Below are 20,342 nucleotides of genomic sequence, written 5' to 3'. Positions count from 1 at the left end.
ACTTGTTTTTCAGCAGAAATGAAAATTTTTGTTAGCTCAAAGAGGAAACTGTAATGTTATCCGGGGTTAAACTACTGAATCATGATTCAATCAATTCTCGAACCACAATCTTCGGATCTGGTGAGGTATCTGACTGAATACATGTTCAAAGCAGAAGTGAAAGCAAATTTTTCAGAACATGGTTTGAAGTTACACTGCCGAAGCTTCAACTTCTCAGCAAGTGAAGATTTTCGTATGTTCATTGTTCGCCATAATTTTTCTTAGATTTTTTTTAGGGTTAATACTAAGCCCCACAAAGTACTTTGAAAATAGAATGGCTGCAAAAAGACGTGAGATTGTGTAGGTTAATTAAATTTGCAATCAAATTGCAATGTCTATGAGCGGATAAATAAATGATAATAGCATCGGTAATTATTTATTGAACAATTTATTTTGTAATTTGATTATGTTGTATGGTCAAAAGGGCTAAAATGTCATTTTCCATTTTATTTTACTTACTATAATAAGATTTTTCTCTTATGATTCCTTTTGTAACGGGGAGTATGGTGTCTGGAAAATACTCTTACAAGGTATTGTTTTAAAACCCGAACCGGAGGGTAACCCGTTTTGTTGCTCCGATCATGAGTCAACTGGTCCAATTGGTTGGACCGGTTGACTCATGATCCGAGCAACAAGGTTGGTCGGACTGATGATGTCAGCGACAATTTTATTTTTAAAAAATTATTATTAATCCCTTAAATTTTAATATATTACAAAAATTCTCCTAAAAAATTATTAGTCCCTAAAATTTTTATTTATTTCAAAAATACCCCCCAAAAATTATCAATTAATCTCTAAACTTTTGACATATCTCCAAAACACCCCTATAAAAATATAAATTAACCCTTATAATTTTGAAATATTACAAAACCCCCCTAAGATCTGAACCGGACCCAAAAAGATGTTGGTTCCTGATCCGACCAGCCGGTCCGGTTTTTAAAACAGAGATACAAGGAACTCAAGAAAATATAAAGAACATGAGAGGAAACTATCTTGTATTAGTATTATTCTTAAAATAATACAATGTTTGGAATCGAAATAATACAATGTCACTTCAGATCTAACACTCTTATTCTGCAGCCTATTTAGGTAAGAATATTCTAAAACATTTTGGAAGTTTCTTGGCATATTCTCTAATCAAAGCCTTTTATTGTCCTATTATGGATTAGCCCAATGGACCTCTTAATTTGGGCTGGACGTGACACCTTGAAAAGTAATAATAATATTAGCGATAAAAGGAACCTGGTCAAGATTGGCCGGTTTAACTGGTTTAATCGGGACCCAGAGCCTTCTCTAGACCGGGTTACTGTTTTTAACTATTCCCAAAATCCCTAATTTAACTAACGGGGTTAGAGGGATTTTGTAGAGTGAAGGTTGGTGGTTCAAGTGGTGGTGTTGGATTGAATTTTTTACATTGGAATCAACCGAAATTTGGCTTAAAAAATCAACACCTTAACTATCGTAGGGGTGTGTTTGATAGATTTTAAACTTATTTATCACGGGTAAGGGTGAAAAAAATCTAAAAATCGAACCAAAAAATCGGTTTTTTTTAAAAACCGGTTTTTTTTTTTTAAATATCCTAAATCTATAAAATCCTAAATAACTTAAAAATCCTAATTTTGCCCTAACCTAAATTTCATTCACGGTAAAATCTTCTGTCTTCACTCTTCAGTCTGCTTGCTGTAAATGGAATAAGTTTTACATTATAAATTTAGCTTTGAATTAGCGGAGGTGGTGGTGTGATTTGGTTTGGTACAGGATTCTCTCATCCATTTTCTCTTTTCTCTTTCTATATCCTCATTTTGATTGAAAACCATTTTTCCTTTAGTTTTTCAGACGAGGCAGCTATGGTGTTCTTTAGGACTGTAACCGCCCTTTCTTGCCTATGTTCTAGCATCGTAAGTTTTTTTTTTCAACTTTCCACTTCTATTTTTCAGGGGCGTTTGGCTCTGTGAGTGTTGGATTACTGAGAATATTAGATTATCTTGAAGATTATTGGGAATCTTTAAAAAAAATATGTTTGGTTAATTGGTGGTTATATTATATTAATATGTTTGGTTGGAGGAATAAATTGGTGGGTATGTTACTTAAATTACTAAATTGTCTTCTAATTAAATATTATTATTATATTATTTTTTAATATTGTATTGTAACCCCCTGTATTTAAAAATTTAGCAAAAACAACTCCATAATAAAAGTTTGGAAAATCAACAAAGCACCCCCACAAACTCAACCACTGCCAGCCGCCAGAAACCACTGCAGGCCGCCTACAGTCGACAACCTAACGGCGCACGGAAGGTAAGAAATGGCCTCTGTGTGCCATATGGCCATTTCTGGCCAGATGTGATAGATCTGGCTATTTCCGGCTAGATATCTAGCTCGAAATGGTCATATTGGCGCACGACACCCATTTTCGACCTTTCGTGCGCCGTTCCGGCAGCGGCTGGCTGCAATAGTGGTTGCCGGCGGCAGGTGGGTGGGGGTGATGGCTTGGGTGGGCTGCAATTTGTTTTGAATTCAAAGGTAATTTTATCCAAAAAGTTAATTAATTGGGGTGAACTAGTAAAAATCATATTCATGTAAATAAATATAAAAATAAAGGCATTATTGTCCTAAAATTTTATTAATAAGGGATAGAATTGTAAAAAAAAAAAAGATTACCCTGGTAATCTTAGAATACTTAAGGGTCTGCTTGGGAGTTTTATGGTAGCGGTTATGAAGGTAAACCATCGTAGCGGTTTTGAGGGGTTTTTAGTAGCGATTTTTAAAACACCCAACCAGTGCTTGAGAGTTTATTTTCCAGCGGTTCTGATAGTTTTTTAAAATAATAAATTTACATATATACTCATAAAAATACTCCAACTTCAACCAATATTTGGGAGTTTTTTTTTTTTTTTTTTTTTTTTTTTTTTTTTTTTTTCAATTACCAATACTTAGTATCAAAGTTCCTTCCAAGTTTAATTTATTTGTAAGTTTTTTTATTGTATATTATTAATTCATCACACAATCATTGTATATTTTTAATTCATCACACAATCATTCGAATCTGTCACTTTAAGAGAATAAACATGCTGCCACAATGTTGGACTTCGCAAATTATCTATAACAGCCGCAGCATTTCTAAAAATAGTTTTTTGTTCTTTTCTTCAATCATGAAGCAAAGCCTAAAAAACAATCTTTATTTAACAAACTGAAAACGATTCAATCATCACCTAAACGCAAAAGAAAAATCAAATAAAGGAAAAACCACCTAATTTTGTAAAACAACTGTAAAGAAATGCAGTTAATTGTATACAGCCTACAGAGGAGTTTACTAGATTAAAAGAACAAAAAGTTGAAGGGGAAAATGAAGAAGAAAGAAAGAAAACCTTATATCTCTAATGAAGGATTAGAAAGCCTAAGATAAAAAGTTCAAAGCATTGTAATAGTCATCTAAAAGTTGAAGATTGAATGGGGTTTGAAGAAATTTTTAAACCAGCAAAGGGATTATTATTTATGAATAATAGTGGAAGGGGTTTTTTTGGGATAAAATTTTTAAACCAGTCAAACACCCTGATTTGAGTGTTTTATAAACCCTTCAAAAAATACACTACACTGGTTTTGGAGGGTTTTTAAACCAGTCCATAAAAAATCTGGCAAGTAATGGTTTTTAAACACCTCAAACCAGTCGTTTTAAAACCCCACAAAACCAGTAAAAAAAAAAACTCTCAAGCAAACCCTAAGAAAATAAGGTAATTAAATTACCTCAATATTACCAACAACTACTATTGGTATTTGAAGATTACTGGTATCTTATATTACTTGACAATCAAACGTGATAATCAAGTTAATATAGATGACATAACTTCAGTAATCTCACATTACCCCAACCAAACGCCCCTTCAAATTAACTTCTTTGCTTTTTTTGTTATTCATTGAATCTTCATCAAGGGCCAACATCTAATCTTGCCAACTCGTTAAATGGCTTCAAATGCACACCTCTTCGATCTTGCACTTTCTCTCTCTCTTTTCGCGCTGCTCTCTTTGTTTTTGATATCGACTCAATTGATATTTGGGTATTGTACAGATTCTTTCTGCCAATTCAGTAATATTTTAAAAACCGGTTCAAGTAGATAATAGGTTCGATTTCGATTCAAAATTATGCTTGAACCGGTTTTCGGTTAACCCCTATCTGGTGACACCCGGGTTGGTTTCCTAATCACTGGTTTTAACATTCACATAATTGATTTTGAAACATATTATACTTTCCTAAAATTGGCTTTAAATTGAGAGGTGTTTGTGATATTTACCCATAATAATACGGCTTACAGGCTTACCAACCAGACCACTAAGCCGACGCCATCGGCTCAGTAATTCTTCTTCTAAAACCCTCTCCACTTGTTCACAGTAACAAAACTTATATAGACTTCAAAACCCTAACTTTAAGTTCGCCGTCCCTCTCCGCCGTCAGATCAATCTGAAATAACAGACGTGTTCGTAACTTGTACGAATAAATTCGAATGGAATCGACGGGATTGTTCGGAACAGATTGCGAATCGATTTTGTCGGAAATTAAGAGCCAAGAGAAGCAACTTAAGCTCAAAAGACGGTCAGTCCTCGCTCCCTTTCAAGTTTTCCTTCATTGATACTGTACAAATTAACGGTGGTTATATATATATAAAGCGTATTGATATAATCAAAATTTTTGTTAGGTCACAGCGTTAAGAAAGCTAAAATTTTTAATTTACTCAATGTCAGATTACTTGTTAGTATGAAAAAAATAAATAAAATTATAAACTTTGTGGCGTTACATTAGCTTTGATGGAGCAGCTGTGTGATGTAAAAAGTTCACTGAGAGCATTGTCTTAAAATGTTTCTTGTTATGTCGCCGCGATTTGTTTTGATTTGATATTTCATTACGTGTTTTTACCAAGTTGCTGTATTCAGGTGGTTGATGGGACTCCCTACATCCAAATCTAAAAGAAATCGGTTTAAAGAGCCAAAGTTCTTAAAGAAAGATAGGTAAGTGGTGAATGCTTCTTTCCCCACTGAAATATGGCATGTCAAAACCACAAAAGAGAAAAAGCATGCGATTATTTTCTTTTCTTCGGCGCTAATTTTATTGAATGATTTTGGTTTGATCTCCAGGTCGTTGCCTGAATCACTGCTTAGGGATGACGATGTAAGTTGTTTTCTTCATTGTATTTTGATATTTAGTTTTAGTGAATTTATAATTTAAATAAAAAGGAACTTCTGATTCTTACAACAAATAAATGGGGCATAGACATTTTATTTGTATTTAGAAATTTGGTTATGTTTTCTTGGAAAAAAGTTTCCCTATAATGGTTGTACATAAAAACAACCAACCGCGATGTGCTACATCAGCGTGTATGACATGTACTCATCTTATGGTTGGTTGGGAAGACATTTTCATAGGGTTGTGAACGCAAGTTTGATAGGTTAAATTAAAAAGAAAATTAAGCTGAATCAAGTTTTGTTTCAATGCTAGTTCTGCCATCCAAATGAAAAATTTGTCAACGAATTTTTCCATTGACTGCCTGTATGCCTTTTGTAGAAGCCAAGTTCCAATGAATTTCAAATGTATACCTGATTGAAGATGCGAGGATATCATACAACACTGTTGCTCCTTTGGATTCCATGTGCTGCTAGAGTCTGTTCTTAGTTTGAGCTCTTGTATTGGCTCTTGGGACATTTTTGCTAGTCTTGTCAAATTCAATGCCTGTGGTTGTTTTCTAATAGAAAGATACATTAGCATATATATTATCTCTTTCTCTTGGTTATTTTATGTTTCTACCAACAATCCAGCCCCTGGAAAAAGGGCCCCTTTTTCCAATGTCATTGGGAAAAATATTTTTGGTAAAACTGATTGCAGTTTTGTTCTTTTGCGAATCCAAATGATTCTTAAAATTTGATATACTTGATTGGTTTATTAGTAAAATATTCTTCTATAAGAACCTTTGGTATAATTTGTGTTTGCTGTTCACTGCTTGTCTGAATTTATTCAGCTGAGCACTAGTAGATGTTCATATTTTCTCTTTATTGTGGATCTCAGATATTCTATGAGACTGTAAAAACACGTGTTGAAGAATCCTTTGGAGCATGTACAGCTGAAAGAGACCATGATGTTCAAGACAATATGTTATTGTATGAGATGCACAATATAAAAAGAATCCTCATGTCGCAACTGGATGCTTTGACAAGTAAGGGGCTTTACCGCATTGCCATGATCCTTACAGGAGGCTTTGTCAAGTTTGAGAAAACTAGAAAACAAATGAAAATGGTTATTAGGGAATCTCTTTCTAAAGACTTGAAAAGCAAAAATAATTATTGGAAGACAAATATCTTAAAGCAGCTATCTCTACTTCTATATGACCCACAAAATTTCCGGGAGAATTCTGCTAACTTTTTAACTCCCACGCTTCAATCTCATTATGCTGCTACTATCAAGATATTGGCTGGACTCGAGGACTTGCCTTCCCAGGTCCTGCTTTCAATGGACAGGAAGCTTAGAGGTGTCCAAGGAGTTATGCCTCAATTACGTCGCCACAGACAAAATCGGAGTCGAGGCCAGATAATTGACAATGTGAGGAAAATTAGCAAGAAAATGCTTTCCGAACTCAGTAAAGGAGATGAGCTACAGATGCCATTAGCCAAAGCAATGGCTATAGCAGGTTTATCACTAAAGCTAAAACCAGGCTGTCAGAATTCCTCTGATGCAGGCTTTCATCAATTTTCACCTGAAATAAGAAGTTTACAAAGTGAGATAGTGAAAGCAATTTGTTTCCTTAAAACAAAGGTTAGATTCCCAGAGCTGAAAACTTTGCAGCATTTATTGGACCCAAATGCTGATGTACCCAATCGTGGTCTTAGAACAGCAGTTAAGAAAATGTTAATTGATTATCTTTTTGAGTGCAGTGATATGGATATCATTCCAAAGTCTTTATTAGAAGCTCTTGCTATTGTCAACCGGAGTTCTCGTAGTACACCTTATTGGTGCTTCCCAAAAGAGGAAATCGAACAGGAGGTAGATTGTGTCTTGAGTGTGAGTGCTCACACAAAGCAGATTATCTGGGATTTGCTTCCTGACAATGGGCTTGATCAGGACTTCACTGATGCATATATGGAGGAATTAGAAGAAAGTGATGGAGGATCAGATTATGATGATGATAGTGATTATAGTGACGGTGATGCTGAACCAGATCATGAAGCAGAAGGCGTTGGGGAGTCGGTGCCAGTTGATTCTAAGTCAGATGCCCCTGCCACTATGGAGAATGGATCTTCTGCCTACCTTACACCTAAGGACAGGGTTAAAAAAATCTCAAGTGAAGGATCTGGACAAAAGTGTTTTATCAGACTGGGTTCTGATTCCCATGGTATCATTTCTCTCTCACAATCCTTGGGATCAACAGTTCATTGTAGCACCACTAATATGGATATTAGTCAATACCAAGGAGAAAGTCTGGGAAAAGTTTGCTTTTCCATAGCTGATGGGAATAGTTTCTCCCGTTTTCTTACGCCGCATGAAAGGTTTAATCACAACTTGTTTGAGGGACATGAAATTGAACTAAATAATAGAAAGGTTCCAGTATTCTCAAGGGATTTATTTTCAAATAACTTAGTAGATGAAGATATAAAACCCAGCAAGCAAAGTAGACGTAGAAACCAATATGTTGCTATCCAAGAAATTTGTGATGAGACAAGTCTGGTTGCTTATAATGTTATTGGTCACATGTTAGAGAAATTTGCTAAGGAAGAAGAATTAGATTTAGACTGTAATGACAGTTCATATCTCAGAGGCAACTCATCAATTCAAGAACATGCCAGTGGTATGTAATCCATCTTTAATGATTATTTTTAAAAATTTTATATAATGTCAATACAAGGTGAGTGATATCATTTTCTTTGCATCATTGAATGGATGTTTAGATCCTTTATATTTTAATATTTATTTTTATAGGGTTTATCTTAATCATGTTTAAAGTTACATATTTATGAATTAGTTTGTTTGATTCCTGTTTTAGAGATGCAAATTGAAGTGGATGGAACCAACAACAAATGTCAACATGGATATTCTGTTTGTCTTGTAAACTAACCATTGGATCTTAGAATTTGATGTGCGGCTTCATTTTATGCTTTTTTTTTTTCTCTCTAAATCTAATTGTATTTTACTTGATGAAGTAGGACTTAGTTTTCTGTAACACTTCAACACGTACATTTATTTTTCCAGTAATCATAATTGCAATGCAAATTGTTAATCCTACTTCCCATCTGAATGAGCAGTTAAATCAGAAAGTCAAACTTCACCTGAAGAGGATGCGAGTAGTTCTGACGTTCAAATGGTTGAAGAGCTAGTACCTTTCCTTCCAAAGAGGTTCTTTTCTTTACACATTTAGATTGCTTAAAAGTTTGATTGTTCTTATGTCTGTTTTTATGAAAGTGCTTAACGCTCCTCCCTTCCCAAAGGAATAACTCCGTCACATTTGACAGTCTTATCAATGTGTTTGGTTAGTATGCTTTGCACTGTCGATATAGTAGTTTGAACTGAGTGTTAAAAAATTTAGGTCTTGTTTGGTACGGAGTTTAAAACATTCATGCATGTACATTGTACATTTGCATAGTTCATTTACCCAACTAAACATATTAAAGTTCATAAATGTTGACTGTTGTTTTATGTATGCAGTGGAATAAAAAAGTTGAAGAAATTATTGGGTGCATAACTGCCAAGTAATCAACAAAATTGTTTCCTTAACATCTGGGTTTGACTGGGGAATGTGAGCTGCTGATTAAGTAGCCCGAACCGAAAAATCGTGGAATTTCACCTTGTGCGGTATGTCCACTAACCAAAAACTAGAACCTTGGAAGCCCAATGTCAATTTCTTACTCGTTGATTCAAGTGGTGTCTAATTTTTGCAGGTGTTATTCATGTAAAAGATGGCTGAAAATTGTTTAAACAAGCCATCCGAAGGAGTAGCCATTATTGCTGGAGCTGCATAGAGATGTGGAAGCCAGCAATTGTAATCAATGTTTTAAAAACCGACATGGGACAAAACCCCAGCAAGCTGGCTGGGTCCCGATTCGATCGGTTTAATCAGTTAAACTAGCTAGTTCAATTGGTGATGTCATCATGATGATGTCAGCAATGTTATTGTTCACAGAATGCAAAATTCCATAATTTGGATCCAAATCATAAACTCTTGAATAAAAAGTCATCAGCAAGGCATCATCAAACATTATTACATCAATAATACAATAAATTACAAATCAAAATAACAAAATGAGCAACATTTTTTTTTTCTTTGTTTGTTGGTTTGTATTACCTACTTGTTCAGTGTAATATCTTCAATACTCAAATCAAGTGTTGATTGACCAAAAGAAAATTAAATGCTTGTTGCCCCACGAATGTACGTCAGTAAGGCAATAGTTACTTAGTGTTGGTGAAGATGAGTTAGTCGTTGATTGGCGGAGAGACTTAGTGTTGGTGAAGATGAGCTATTGTTGATTGTCGGAGAGGTGGAGCTTGACTGTGAAGTGTGAACTATGAAGAGATGACATCAAGCAAATGTGAGGAAGAGGCGACAGTTCTTGGGCAAGACGAAGAGGAGATCGACGGTGTAGCTTCGAGATCGACGATGAACACAGTAGATCGACGGTGAAAAAGAATGAAGACTGAAGAGTGAAGAGAGGATAGAGAAGATTGCAAAATGGGAGGAGAGTCTTGGTATCCCAGCTGACGACAAGCATAGCAGTTCATTATGAAGGTTGAAGAGACAAAATCGACGGTGAAGGGGAGAGTGGAGACTCCAGTGGAAGATTTTCAAAGTTCAAACCAAAAGTCAGGGAAATGGTGTAAAAATGGGCGAAATGGTTGATATTTGGGGGTTTAAGGGATATGGGTTTTAATTTTAATTTTTTAAAGGTGACCTAGTTTTTGTTAAAATAACAGTTGGACTGACGGGTGCTACAATACATCAGTCTAACCGCGAGTGTAACTAGTCAGTCTTATATTATTGGTTATTAGCCTCACCTGACCTCGCTCATTGATCAGGTTCTAGTTGAACCGATTGAACCAGTCGAGTCGGGTTTTAAAACATTGATTGTAATATAACTTCTTCCACATTTATTATATCATCTTCATTGATGTATGTAGTAATGTAGATATTCATTCATTCATTATGCAATTATTATTTATTCGAGACCATATGCATCCTTTTGAAGTTCAAACCATCTTTCTTCCCCTGGGATTACATTGAAATTATGGTTTTGAGTCAGAGATATTACAAGAATATTATTTGTGAAAACTAAATTGCTTGCAGCCTGTCTTATTAGTGTGTTCATCAGTATATCTCCCCCTATTTTCATCATAAATACAAAATACTTCCTGATGATTCTTAGATTGATCCGAAAGTCTCCTTTCTTGAGGGCAGATTTTTACATCATTGGATAAAATCTAGAAGGGTTTTCTTGGTGCACTGAACCAAAAATCAAAGTAGATTTATCATATCAAAGCTTATACCATATGATCTCATATATATCCACGGGGAAAACGGATTAATGAATACAAAAAAGGTTTAACTTTCAGGCTAGATATGCACTGAAGCGATCTATACGCTAGACATTACATTAGATACATAATCATGTCATGTTCAGAACATGTTGGCAGTGTAACTATGTTTCTTTCACTGAGCTGATTACTCAATTACTCTTATAGGGTTGATTCATCGTGCTAAACAAGTATGGTCGATTCATTTACTAGGATCCTTTCCCCAAACACTGTCCCAAGATTCACCTGGGGCAGCCTTTGGTCCCTTGATGAAGCTTGGATTTGCATGCATGTCATTAGGTCCAGGGAGAGGGAGTCCATTAGGACCTGGTGGGCAAACCTTTCTTTGCTTTCGTTTGATTCCCAGTATTCTCAGTACAAATCTAGCTAGTTCTCCGTATAATGAGCCTGTGCGATCAAAAAGCTGCAGCAAAATGACATAGATTAATCCGGGAGCTTTTCAGAAAGTCCTGATAATAATGGAGATAGCAAGAAAATATATTGTAATGGTGTCTCCATTGTGCACAAGTGATACTGAAGAAACATGAAAATGAAGCTAAAACAACCACAAGGCCAGTGAGTACGAAGTCAATGCTGTAGAAGCTGCCATAGCTATGACTTGAACTAATGGCAAGCTGTCAACATAAAGAACAACTGGGCATATGAAAGCAATCTTTGCCGTCTTTATGGCCCTCTAGTTCCTCAGGAAGCCAATTCCATCATTTTCAATTAAACATAACCAAAAGATATACAAGGAAACAAAAAGGGGAGAATACCTGAAGAAGTGCTGTCATGAACATGTTGAAGGCCTCCGTATTTTCATAAATAAGGATTGAGATCCGGCCGAAAACATTTACCACACCTTGCATCTGCCATACAGAAAAAAAAAAAAAAAAAAAAACTGTGAATTACTGATAGCACAACAGAAAGAAAACCCCACAAATAATTAATACATGAAGCATCCACAGATATATAGTGGTCCGCAGACTCTTTAGAGAAAATTTCAACACATTGAAACAAGATCTCACAGCCCATTCTAATAACCAATATCTTTCTGTTCCTCTTCATAAATTAGTGATTGCATAGAAGAAAAGTTAACCAAGCGCAAGCAACTAAGAACAGTGAAGGCATTGGTCAGAAGCAAACTATGGTGACCAGATGAGTAGTGGTGAGAAACACTCGATTCTGTGAAGGCAAGGGCTATATATATTGGGGAGTAATGCTACCCTCATGACCTATTCTCACAAACTTTCTCTCACAACCTCGACATGGCAGCTCGCAATTGGTCAGCCGTAATTTATCAGGTGGGATCTATTACGAGCTGACCAATTGCAAGCTGCTACATCGGGGTTATGAGAGAAAGTTTGTAAGAAGAGGTTGTGGGTATAGCATTTTCCATATATTAGGTAGTCAAGTTCACAAAAGTTCCAATTACAGGACAGCGGTTCATTGTTCAGTACTTCACATATTACTTCACATCTATTATTTGTTAAATAATTTGGTGATTTCACATAACTGGGACTGATAACCTTACCACTCGAAGAAGTGAGATCCAAAACCCAGGAGGGGATGAAGGACCACCATGTGGATTGTTTGGATCTTGAACACCATAAGGACCACCCATGCCCACTCCATAACCACCCATCGGACCTCCAAAACCACCATTATACATTCCGCCCCCATACATCCCAGATCCATTAAGACCACCATAACCTCCCCTGTACATGCTGTTACCATACATTCCTCCTCCAAGACCACCGTATGAACCATACATTCCAGAACCTAAGCCAGAATTATAGTTCAAAGCAGACCCATAACCTGCGTTAGGAAGGAAACAAAAATTAATAAATGAATTCAATGAAAAAAGAAAAGGAGCCACTCAATCTCTTTACATCAATTTGCAACACAATGATAATTATCATCTTTAAGATAAGCTTCTTTAATTAACCTCAGATGGCACCTATTCAAAGCCAGAGGTAGCGAGTCCTCTGCACACCAGTAATTATAAGAATTCTTTTCTTTCAAACTAAAGATTCATATTTACCTCCGTAGCTGTTACTCCCATAGCTTTGTTCCCAAGGCCTAGATGGAAGAGGTCTACCAAGAGCATTTCTATTAACAGTGGCAGTCCTATCGGAAGTTGAAACAATTTCCCCAGGATTTGCAGTTCCTGAAGACTCAACTACATCACTTGTATTGCCAGCTGATGGGGGTTTAAAAGGTGTAGGCCCAGAAGCAGCACCTTCCCGATCCCATGGTTTGGGGAGGACTATTAGCTGCAAAATCAAATCACATAATTCATTTCAAAATCCAAGTGGAAATTGAAAGAAAAAAAAAAAAAAAGCAACTTCGAGTACTTCAAATCACAAATCTCGGCAACATGACAACCATAAAAATGCATGACTAATTAATATAGCCAAAATACTAGTAAAACCTTAAGCACTGCATTCATTAAACTGGAATCAGAGCTATGAAATTGGAATTCAAGAAACAGAAAATGGGTTCCAGAACTTCCATTTTCCGATGATTAGATCAATTCATGTTCCAGAACACACCTTACAACTTATATCAGCAAACTGAAAAAAAAAAAAAAAAAAAAAAGGGAATAATAATAATCTAATAACCATGAAAAAATCTCAGTCCAACAAAGGACATGAACTGTCACAATATATCTAACCCAGAAAAATTAAAAATATATAAAATATAATCAAATGAACTTTAAACGGTAACATACTTCACCTTTTATCTATGATTTATTAATTAATGCCAGCAATAGCATTTGTAACATGAAATCCAACCACTTTCATCACTCTTCATCTATCATCCAAAAAAAAAAAAAAATCTGAAAGAAACAACGATTCGATAATTTTTTTTTTTTTTAAATGACTTTATCAGCGACTAATAAGAGTTCAGAATAAAAATTAAAAAAAAAACAGACATTCCCACAGTTTCTCAACTGCCAAACAGAGCCTAAATTAGAATTCCTCCGAGAATGATCAATGAAATTCAACAAATCAAAGAAGCAAAACCAGAAACTACATACATCAGCAAACTCCTAAAAAAAAACGATTACACTAATTTCTTCTTAAAAATAGATTTATGGATTTAAGTAATGAACTCGACAGGAGAACTAATTTTAATTAATTATTTCTGAATGAACCTGGTGGTGAGACGGTGTATTAGATTCCATAGGAGGTAGAGTTGCAGAGAAACGCCATCCCAATTTCGAGAGAATTAATAAAACGACGACGCGAATACCGGAAGCCTCGAACTTTCCTTTTTTTTTTTTGGTTTTTGGTTTTTTTGTAAAGGAAGGATCCTAGCAATATGGCGCGAGCGTGTTGGCTCCACTTTTGCGTCAACGGCTTAAATATTCATAAAAGAGTTTATGATATACAGTAATAATTAAATTCTCCTCGGTTTAAAAAATAACAAAAAATTATATGCTGTCAAGTTCTAAATGTTAAAATAAATGATAAAGAATAATTTAGGGTCCATTTGTTTGGTTATTTTGGACGAGATTTTAAGAATAATATTAGGTAGTTGAATAGGGTAAGTATTACGAGGTAAAATTTAAAATTTAACAAAAAAACTCCTAAGTTTACTAATTTAACTAAACACCCCAATGTATATAAATTTTGTAAAATGACAAAAATACCCCACCCACCCATAGTACCAGATTTCGGCCACCACCGTCGGAATCTGGTCGGAATCTGGCGTTACGATGCAGACCAATCGGATCTAGCCTTATGTGCGTCGATCTTGCCTTTTTCGGCCAGATCGGTGAATTAACGGTCAATTCCGATCGTTTGTAGGCTGTTATGACAGATTCCAGCTATCACCTACGGTGATTGTCAGAATCTGATAACTATGGGTGAATGGGGGTATTTTTGTTAATTTTTAAACTTTTTTTGGGGATATTATAAAATTAATAAACTTAAGGGGTTTAAATATACTAATATTTCCTAAATAATTTAACAAACAAATCTTTTTGGAATATAGATAAGAATATTAAACCAAACACACCCTTAATAATATTTACAAACTTACAACAGGGTAAATTTTATCGATAGGGGGGTTTTTACTATTTCTAACCTTGTGTGTTTGGTTTTCTTGTAGTGAACACTTTCTGCTGGTTTTAGAAATGCGATCGTAATCCCCATTCTTTACGGACCATTTGATTATTCTATTTAAGTTTGAAACAAATCATATTTTTACTATTCATCCAAATTCAATCAATCTAACATCTTAAATCCACCAACAATGTTAAGATTATCTTGTATTAAATGAATTTCCTTTTAAGAAAAACAAAGTTTCTTTGGAACGATCATTAATGATGTTATAATAAACATATATTTATTTTCATCCTCACAGTACTGAGATCAATATTATTCTCCTCATTGACCCTCGAACCATGATCCAAAGGTTGATCGAACCATAGTCCACCCTCAAATCGTGATTCAAAGGTTGACCGAACCATGATCCAAGGATTTGAAGGAAAGAGTTTAACACTGTTCACTACCCTCAGTATTGTGACAATCTCTCTACCAACTAAAGCAAGGGAATCAACAGCTTCAAGAGATACAACTTCATTCTTATCAAAATTAATATGTAAATCTCTATACAGACATCTATTCTACAACTGTTGCTATGTCTAACATATACAGACCTATTTACATTGACATTTATGATCTATATCATCTATGCTTCAGACTTCTTGCAGTGAACGATGATTCAACGATGCAGAGCTGTTCTTTGGAGTCTAGACTAACACTTAGACCAAAGGACAGAGATGCTTCATTTCATGAGAGTACTGCAAAAACTAGGAAGGAAGGTGTAAGTTTACAACTTTTTGGGAAGAACATCACCTTGTATGGAAGCTGGGGAAAAAGATCGGCATGGTGTTGGGCGTAGACTATGAACCGCCTACCAAAAAGCAATTGCTACTGCCAGAGCTGCCAACAGCACTAGAAAGATCACGAACAAGGAACTTCACACTTCGTGTGCCGATGGATTCCATTATTTCAAGACACTCCTGCAAATCCAAGTCACTGACCAACATCACCCATTCCTCTTCATCATCTAGATACTTGAGCTGGAAGGTACCATTTTGCAGTTTGAGTCTGCTTGCCACTTCTTCGTACAGTTGTAAACACCCTGCAGTAGGCTCAAACTTGAATCGGATGATATCTTCTTTGTAAGTAGCTTTCACGGTAATTTTTGTGCCACTGTCACCGCAACTTGGTTGAACTTTCGATTGCTTCCCCTCTTCAAAGCTTGGGGAGCTTGATGAACTACCATGCACCAATGAACCGTTTGATGAGTCTGTCATGCCTGAAGAAGTAGGTTGGTTCTGTTCAATCATTCCATCATAACCCTCCATTTTAGTATCCATCTCCTCTGCAACAGCCAAGGAGCTGAAGCATTGAGACACATATTGGCAGTCGGAATTCTCTAATTTCAACCCTTCCTTGTTCAGAGCCCAATTTTTTCCTTTTGCAAAACAAGAACCCATGGAGCCATTTTCAGGAGTAACCCAAGCTGCAGCACCAAGCTTAGCTGGCTGAAATTGTCCGGCATCTATTCCGCCCAACATGGAGTCTTCAGTACAATCAATCAGGAAAACGTTTGATCTATGTACATCTCCCTCGGAGCTATTTGGAATGATCATGCTCCTGTCAGGGCCTACTTGGTTTTTGTCCGAACTGCATCCATCTTCCTCCTGTTTAACAGCAGACTTTTCCTCATCCATACAAAGGGCTGGAGGTATTGATGCTGCATCTTGGATTATTGGCTCAGGGTTCTTGACAGGCAGGTTTTTGTCGGGGAAGAGAATTTTTTTCCGAGCATCAAATTCTTGAATGATCGAGCCTGCTGCCACAAACCTACCTGTGGTTGGGTCAAACTTTAATCCACCTTCCATCCCCTGAACAGAGTCAAGCACAGTTTGTATTTTCTTTAATGAACGGTTCACTTTGTTTATCTTGCGGGATGGCCATCTAGAGATCCCATGTTGTCTGCATATCCTTTTCAGTGTGGTCGGGCAGACTGCAAGAGAAAAAGAAATTTAAAAGTTAAAGAATACCAGCCCTCAATTCTCTTCCATATTTCAAAGACTTCAATGTGATCTACCTACACAATTGCAAACTGGTTCAACCTTTCAATATTTTTCAAACATTTGGTATAATATCCCTCAATACAAGTACATTCCAAAAGAAATATATGAATTTAATCCTATTTCAGTTTAAGTCCAAGCAAAGGCTTTTTAATGGCTCTCCGAAAAAACCAGACATATGCACTTTAATGTGGTGGTCAAGATCAAAGATGGAATGACAATTTAAAATCCAATAACATTAATGATACGCAAGACCATGCAACATGAAGTCTCACCACCAATGCTTTTTGCAGCATCCTTAAGACTCCCAGAAAAGTATTGCTGAAGAACACCCAAGCTCACATTTTTCTCCGCCGTACTTCTCTTCTTCTCTGAATGTCTTCGTAGTCCACTCATCACCTAGAAGAAATGTAAAAACATAAGTTCAATCCTAAAATTTCATTTAAATAATGCACCAAAAAGTCACTTCTTACATTTTGATATTTTCTATTATATGGTTTTTGGCAGATGTCTCTTTAGACCCAGAGATTCTCATATTCAATATAAATGCAAAGGAGACAGCCATTATTAACCAGATACAATCCCGGAACAGAGGTTTCATCTCCTGGATATTTTTAAGACTCAAATGATTACTTAACATCACACAGTTTCCCTTCATTAATTGCTTACAGATCTAAGGCATTTTCTAAAGGCTTCTTCTGCCAAAAAATCATGGAAAATTAAAACAAATTCGAACCTGTCTTATGCTTTATCAATTGAACCTTCCACATAACACAGAACAGACAACATAAAACAGACCAATGCTGGCCCTTGTTCAAGTTCAAGTGATATCTACGAACATATCAAAATCAACAATGTCGCAAACTGTTCAACGACAATACCTGTTCACGAGGACCATCTGATCCTGTTCCATCACTTTTAGAATTAGATACATTCGAGGGCATCCGGTCAATTGAGTTGAAGTCACTTTCTGATAATGCAGTCTGAGAACTCCTCGGCATTGACAATGGTGAAAAACTTGGAACTGTTCCCTTCTGAAACCCGACTTTAGAGCCTTCATTCCCATCGATTTCTCCCTGTGTAACCGTTCTCAAACTCTTACAGATTCTCTGCATAGTACCTGAAAGGTTGTTCAACAAGAGTTGCTGCTCTGAACTCCCTTTCATATTGACAGGGAGGAAGAACTCAAGTATATAATCGTCATCACCAGTGTAGGTTCTTCCAATTTCTTTTTTTTTTTCAAACGACTTTATCAGCGACTAATAAGAACTAAGATAGAACAGTTAAAAACACATTTTCTCAACTTCCAAACAGAGCCTAAATTCGAATTATCCTCCGAGAATGATCAATGAAATTCGACAAATCAAAGAAGCAAAACCAAAAACTACATACATCAGCAAACTCCTAAACAAAACAATTACATTTATTTCTTCTTAAAAATACATTTATGGATTTAAGTAATGAACCTGCTGGTGGAAATGGTGTATTGGATTCCGTAGGAGTTAGAGTTGCAGAGAAACGACATTCTTTCAAGAGAATTAATAAAACGACGACGCGAATACCGGAAGGCAAGCAACTAATTTTTAAATTTTGATTTTTGCCCTTCATGTAAATCGACCATCCTGCCCTTCTTCAGAACCGATTTTCCTAACGGAATATGGGTGGGGAAGTGTCATTTTTAAACTTAACAGGTCGGAAAAGGTCATTTTGCCAAACCTTGGGTGGGAAAATGTCGTTCTCCCTTAAAGAAACTATGAATATAATTTGTGCCCAAAAGGATTTTGTAGTTGGTTAGAAAAAATCCCTTATACTAACCTTATATATTATATTAAATTTATAGTTGGTGATGTGATTTTTACCTTGATTAATTAGATCTATGATAAAATATAATAAAGATTGAATACCAATAGATACATACCATTATTCCAAGCTAAGCTAAGTACTTAATATCAATCAAATCTTAATTACTCACTCAATCATGGGGGTAAAACTCTTACCATCAACCTCAAATGGTTGGTCTAACAGCTAAGAATGTTTACTCACTTTATTTACTTCCTAGGTTTAAACTTTAGGACCACCTGCCACATTTATGATTTATTTTGGAACATTGGATTTGTAGATGTAGGATATTAAGATAAATAAAATTACATTTAGGTTTTTTTTTCCTTTGTTAACTAATGTGTTTAGATTAACTTACGTTTACCTCGATTAATCCTTAAAGAAAGCTATCCCACAACAATTCACTGCCGTGGCATCCTACATTAATCATAGGTAAAAGTACTATACTACATTTAGGTTATTTCATTTGTCCTTGATAGATAGTCAACTCTTAAATGCTTCGACAACTTTAAAAAAAATATTGAAAATCCCCTTCAGTATATGGGTTTTTTTTAATATTTGTAAGGGATAATATTTTTGAAAAAGTTTTTGGTAATTGTATATTATAATTAACCTTACTTTTATTATATTCAAATTATTTATTTATATATGATATGCCATATTCTTGAGCCCACGTAGTGGACCAAGTGCCATTTCTATAATTGACTTAATTTCACTATCAAACAATCAAATTGAGGCTTTTAATCAACAAATGGGTATATACAAAAGCATCTTCCATATAATCCATGAATCACGTTCTGCCATTACCATTATTTCATAATATACTATTTTAGTTTCTATATATTTAAATGTAGCGTTTGCTTTGTTACCACAGCATTGTTAAAATGTAAAAGTTGGACCAATAATCCATGCCACATATGCGTAATTATTTTAATATGATAATTTTTGTATAAATATATACGTAGTTCCGGTTCTAGCAGAAGAGGATTTATTTTAATATAATTTTTGGTAAATCACGGTCAGTATTGACAAGCCCAACAAAATGTTTAACGCTGAATTCTATGCTAGGCCTTCTTGGCTAAGCCTCTGACTAAATAAAATAGGCTTGAGCCAATGAGCCATCGAGTCACTTTCACACCACACGCTCGACGTACCCAATTTTGTTTCTCTGTGAAAAACTCCTTTAAATATTCATTTAATCTAATAATTTTATTATTTTCAAATAATAAAAATTATTTTTGAGGCGACAAGTATCTATCACCCGTCACACTTGATCCAATCCAAGGGACACCTAGATTCAGTCAAAACTCAGTAATTTCCCTTACCTCGTCTTTTTCTTCAGAGCTTTAGGTAGTACTTCATGACGTGTCGAGAAATGTTTAGATCTTAGTATAAAGATTGTTTTTAATATTGGACACGTGTCATTGCTTTGAAATAATCTCTTAAGTGCGGTGGTAATCTATGAATAGTTTAAAAAATTATGCCTTGGGACTTTGAATAAAGCTGGGCCGAGTTCATCTATGAATATAATTCCCAAAGGTAATCTCATATCCCAGCCATAGGAGTTTTTTCTTTGTAAGTCCTTCTCTCGTCTGCCAAAATCTGTGTTCCCTTCCTCCACAGCTTCTCTTACAGGTACGCTAGTAATTTCACAATTTTTTTTTTTCTTTTCCTAGTTAATATATCCAATCAATATTAATTCTCTGAGCCATATATAACTCTTATATCTTTTAAATGAGTAAAGGACTTTTTCCCACCCCAAGTTTGCATTAATGACACTTTTCTATCCAAAAAGTTTCAAAATATCAC

General features: G+C 35.4%; 3 protein-coding genes across 3 annotated transcripts; 1 reads left to right on the top strand and 2 right to left on the bottom strand.

Moving 5' to 3' along the window:
• Positions 1-4,423: 4,423 nt before the first annotated feature.
• LOC116124865 lies at positions 4,424-8,763 on the top strand. Its single transcript, XM_031410628.1, has 6 exons — positions 4,424-4,627; positions 4,966-5,040; positions 5,167-5,200; positions 6,092-7,865; positions 8,320-8,410; positions 8,720-8,763. The coding sequence occupies exons 1-6, from the start codon at positions 4,539-4,541 to the stop codon at positions 8,754-8,756; spliced, it is 2,100 nt and encodes a 699-aa protein (XP_031266488.1). The 5' UTR covers positions 4,424-4,538; the 3' UTR covers positions 8,757-8,763.
• A 1,767-nt stretch (positions 8,764-10,530) lies between these two features.
• On the bottom strand, positions 10,531-13,878 carry LOC116124866 (peroxisomal membrane protein 13-like). Its single transcript, XM_031410629.1, has 5 exons — positions 13,740-13,878; positions 12,624-12,855; positions 12,114-12,397; positions 11,356-11,448; positions 10,531-11,003 (listed from the first exon to the last, which is right to left on the bottom strand). The coding sequence occupies exons 1-5, from the start codon at positions 13,767-13,769 to the stop codon at positions 10,782-10,784; spliced, it is 861 nt and encodes a 286-aa protein (XP_031266489.1). The 5' UTR covers positions 13,770-13,878; the 3' UTR covers positions 10,531-10,781.
• A 1,467-nt stretch (positions 13,879-15,345) lies between these two features.
• On the bottom strand, positions 15,346-19,226 carry LOC116124837 (protein NLP8-like). Its single transcript, XM_031410599.1, has 4 exons — positions 19,191-19,226; positions 17,571-17,953; positions 16,970-17,085; positions 15,346-16,627 (listed from the first exon to the last, which is right to left on the bottom strand). Exons 1-4 carry the CDS (start codon positions 19,224-19,226, stop codon positions 15,495-15,497), a joined length of 1,668 nt encoding a protein of 555 aa, XP_031266459.1. The 3' UTR covers positions 15,346-15,494.
• Between the last annotated feature and the right edge of the window lie 1,116 nt (positions 19,227-20,342).

Source organism: Pistacia vera, unplaced genomic scaffold (genome assembly GCF_008641045.1).
Source record: "Pistacia vera cultivar Batoury unplaced genomic scaffold, PisVer_v2 Contig157, whole genome shotgun sequence".
Lineage (NCBI taxonomy): Eukaryota > Viridiplantae > Streptophyta > Magnoliopsida > Sapindales > Anacardiaceae > Pistacia > Pistacia vera.
This window is presented reverse-complemented; position numbering and strand designations above follow the sequence as displayed.

Coding starts and splice junctions, on each gene's coding strand:
- LOC116124865 (XM_031410628.1), top strand. CDS start 4,539: ATGGAATCGACGGGATTGTTCGGAACAGATTGCGAATCGATTTTGTCG. Junction 4,628..4,965: donor CAACTTAAGCTCAAAAGACG/GTCAGTCCTCGC, acceptor TGCTGTATTCAG/GTGGTTGATGGGACTCCCTA. Junction 5,041..5,166: donor AAGTTCTTAAAGAAAGATAG/GTAAGTGGTGAA, acceptor TTTGATCTCCAG/GTCGTTGCCTGAATCACTGC.
- LOC116124866 (XM_031410629.1), bottom strand. CDS start 13,769: ATGGAATCTAATACACCGTCTCACCACCAG. Junction 12,856..13,739: donor ATACACCGTCTCACCACCAG/GTTCATTCAGAA, acceptor TTGATTTTGCAG/CTAATAGTCCTCCCCAAACC. Junction 11,004..11,355: donor TCATGACAGCACTTCTTCAG/GTATTCTCCCCT, acceptor ATTTTGCTGCAG/CTTTTTGATCGCACAGGCTC.
- LOC116124837 (XM_031410599.1), bottom strand. CDS start 19,226: ATGGCACTTGGTCCACTACGTGGGCTCAAGAATATG. Junction 17,954..19,190: donor TACGTGGGCTCAAGAATATG/GCATATCATATA, acceptor AGTTCTTATTAG/TCGCTGATAAAGTCGTTTGA. Junction 17,086..17,570: donor GGTCCTCGTGAACAGGTATT/GTCGTTGAACAG, acceptor CTAGGTGATGAG/TGGACTACGAAGACATTCAG.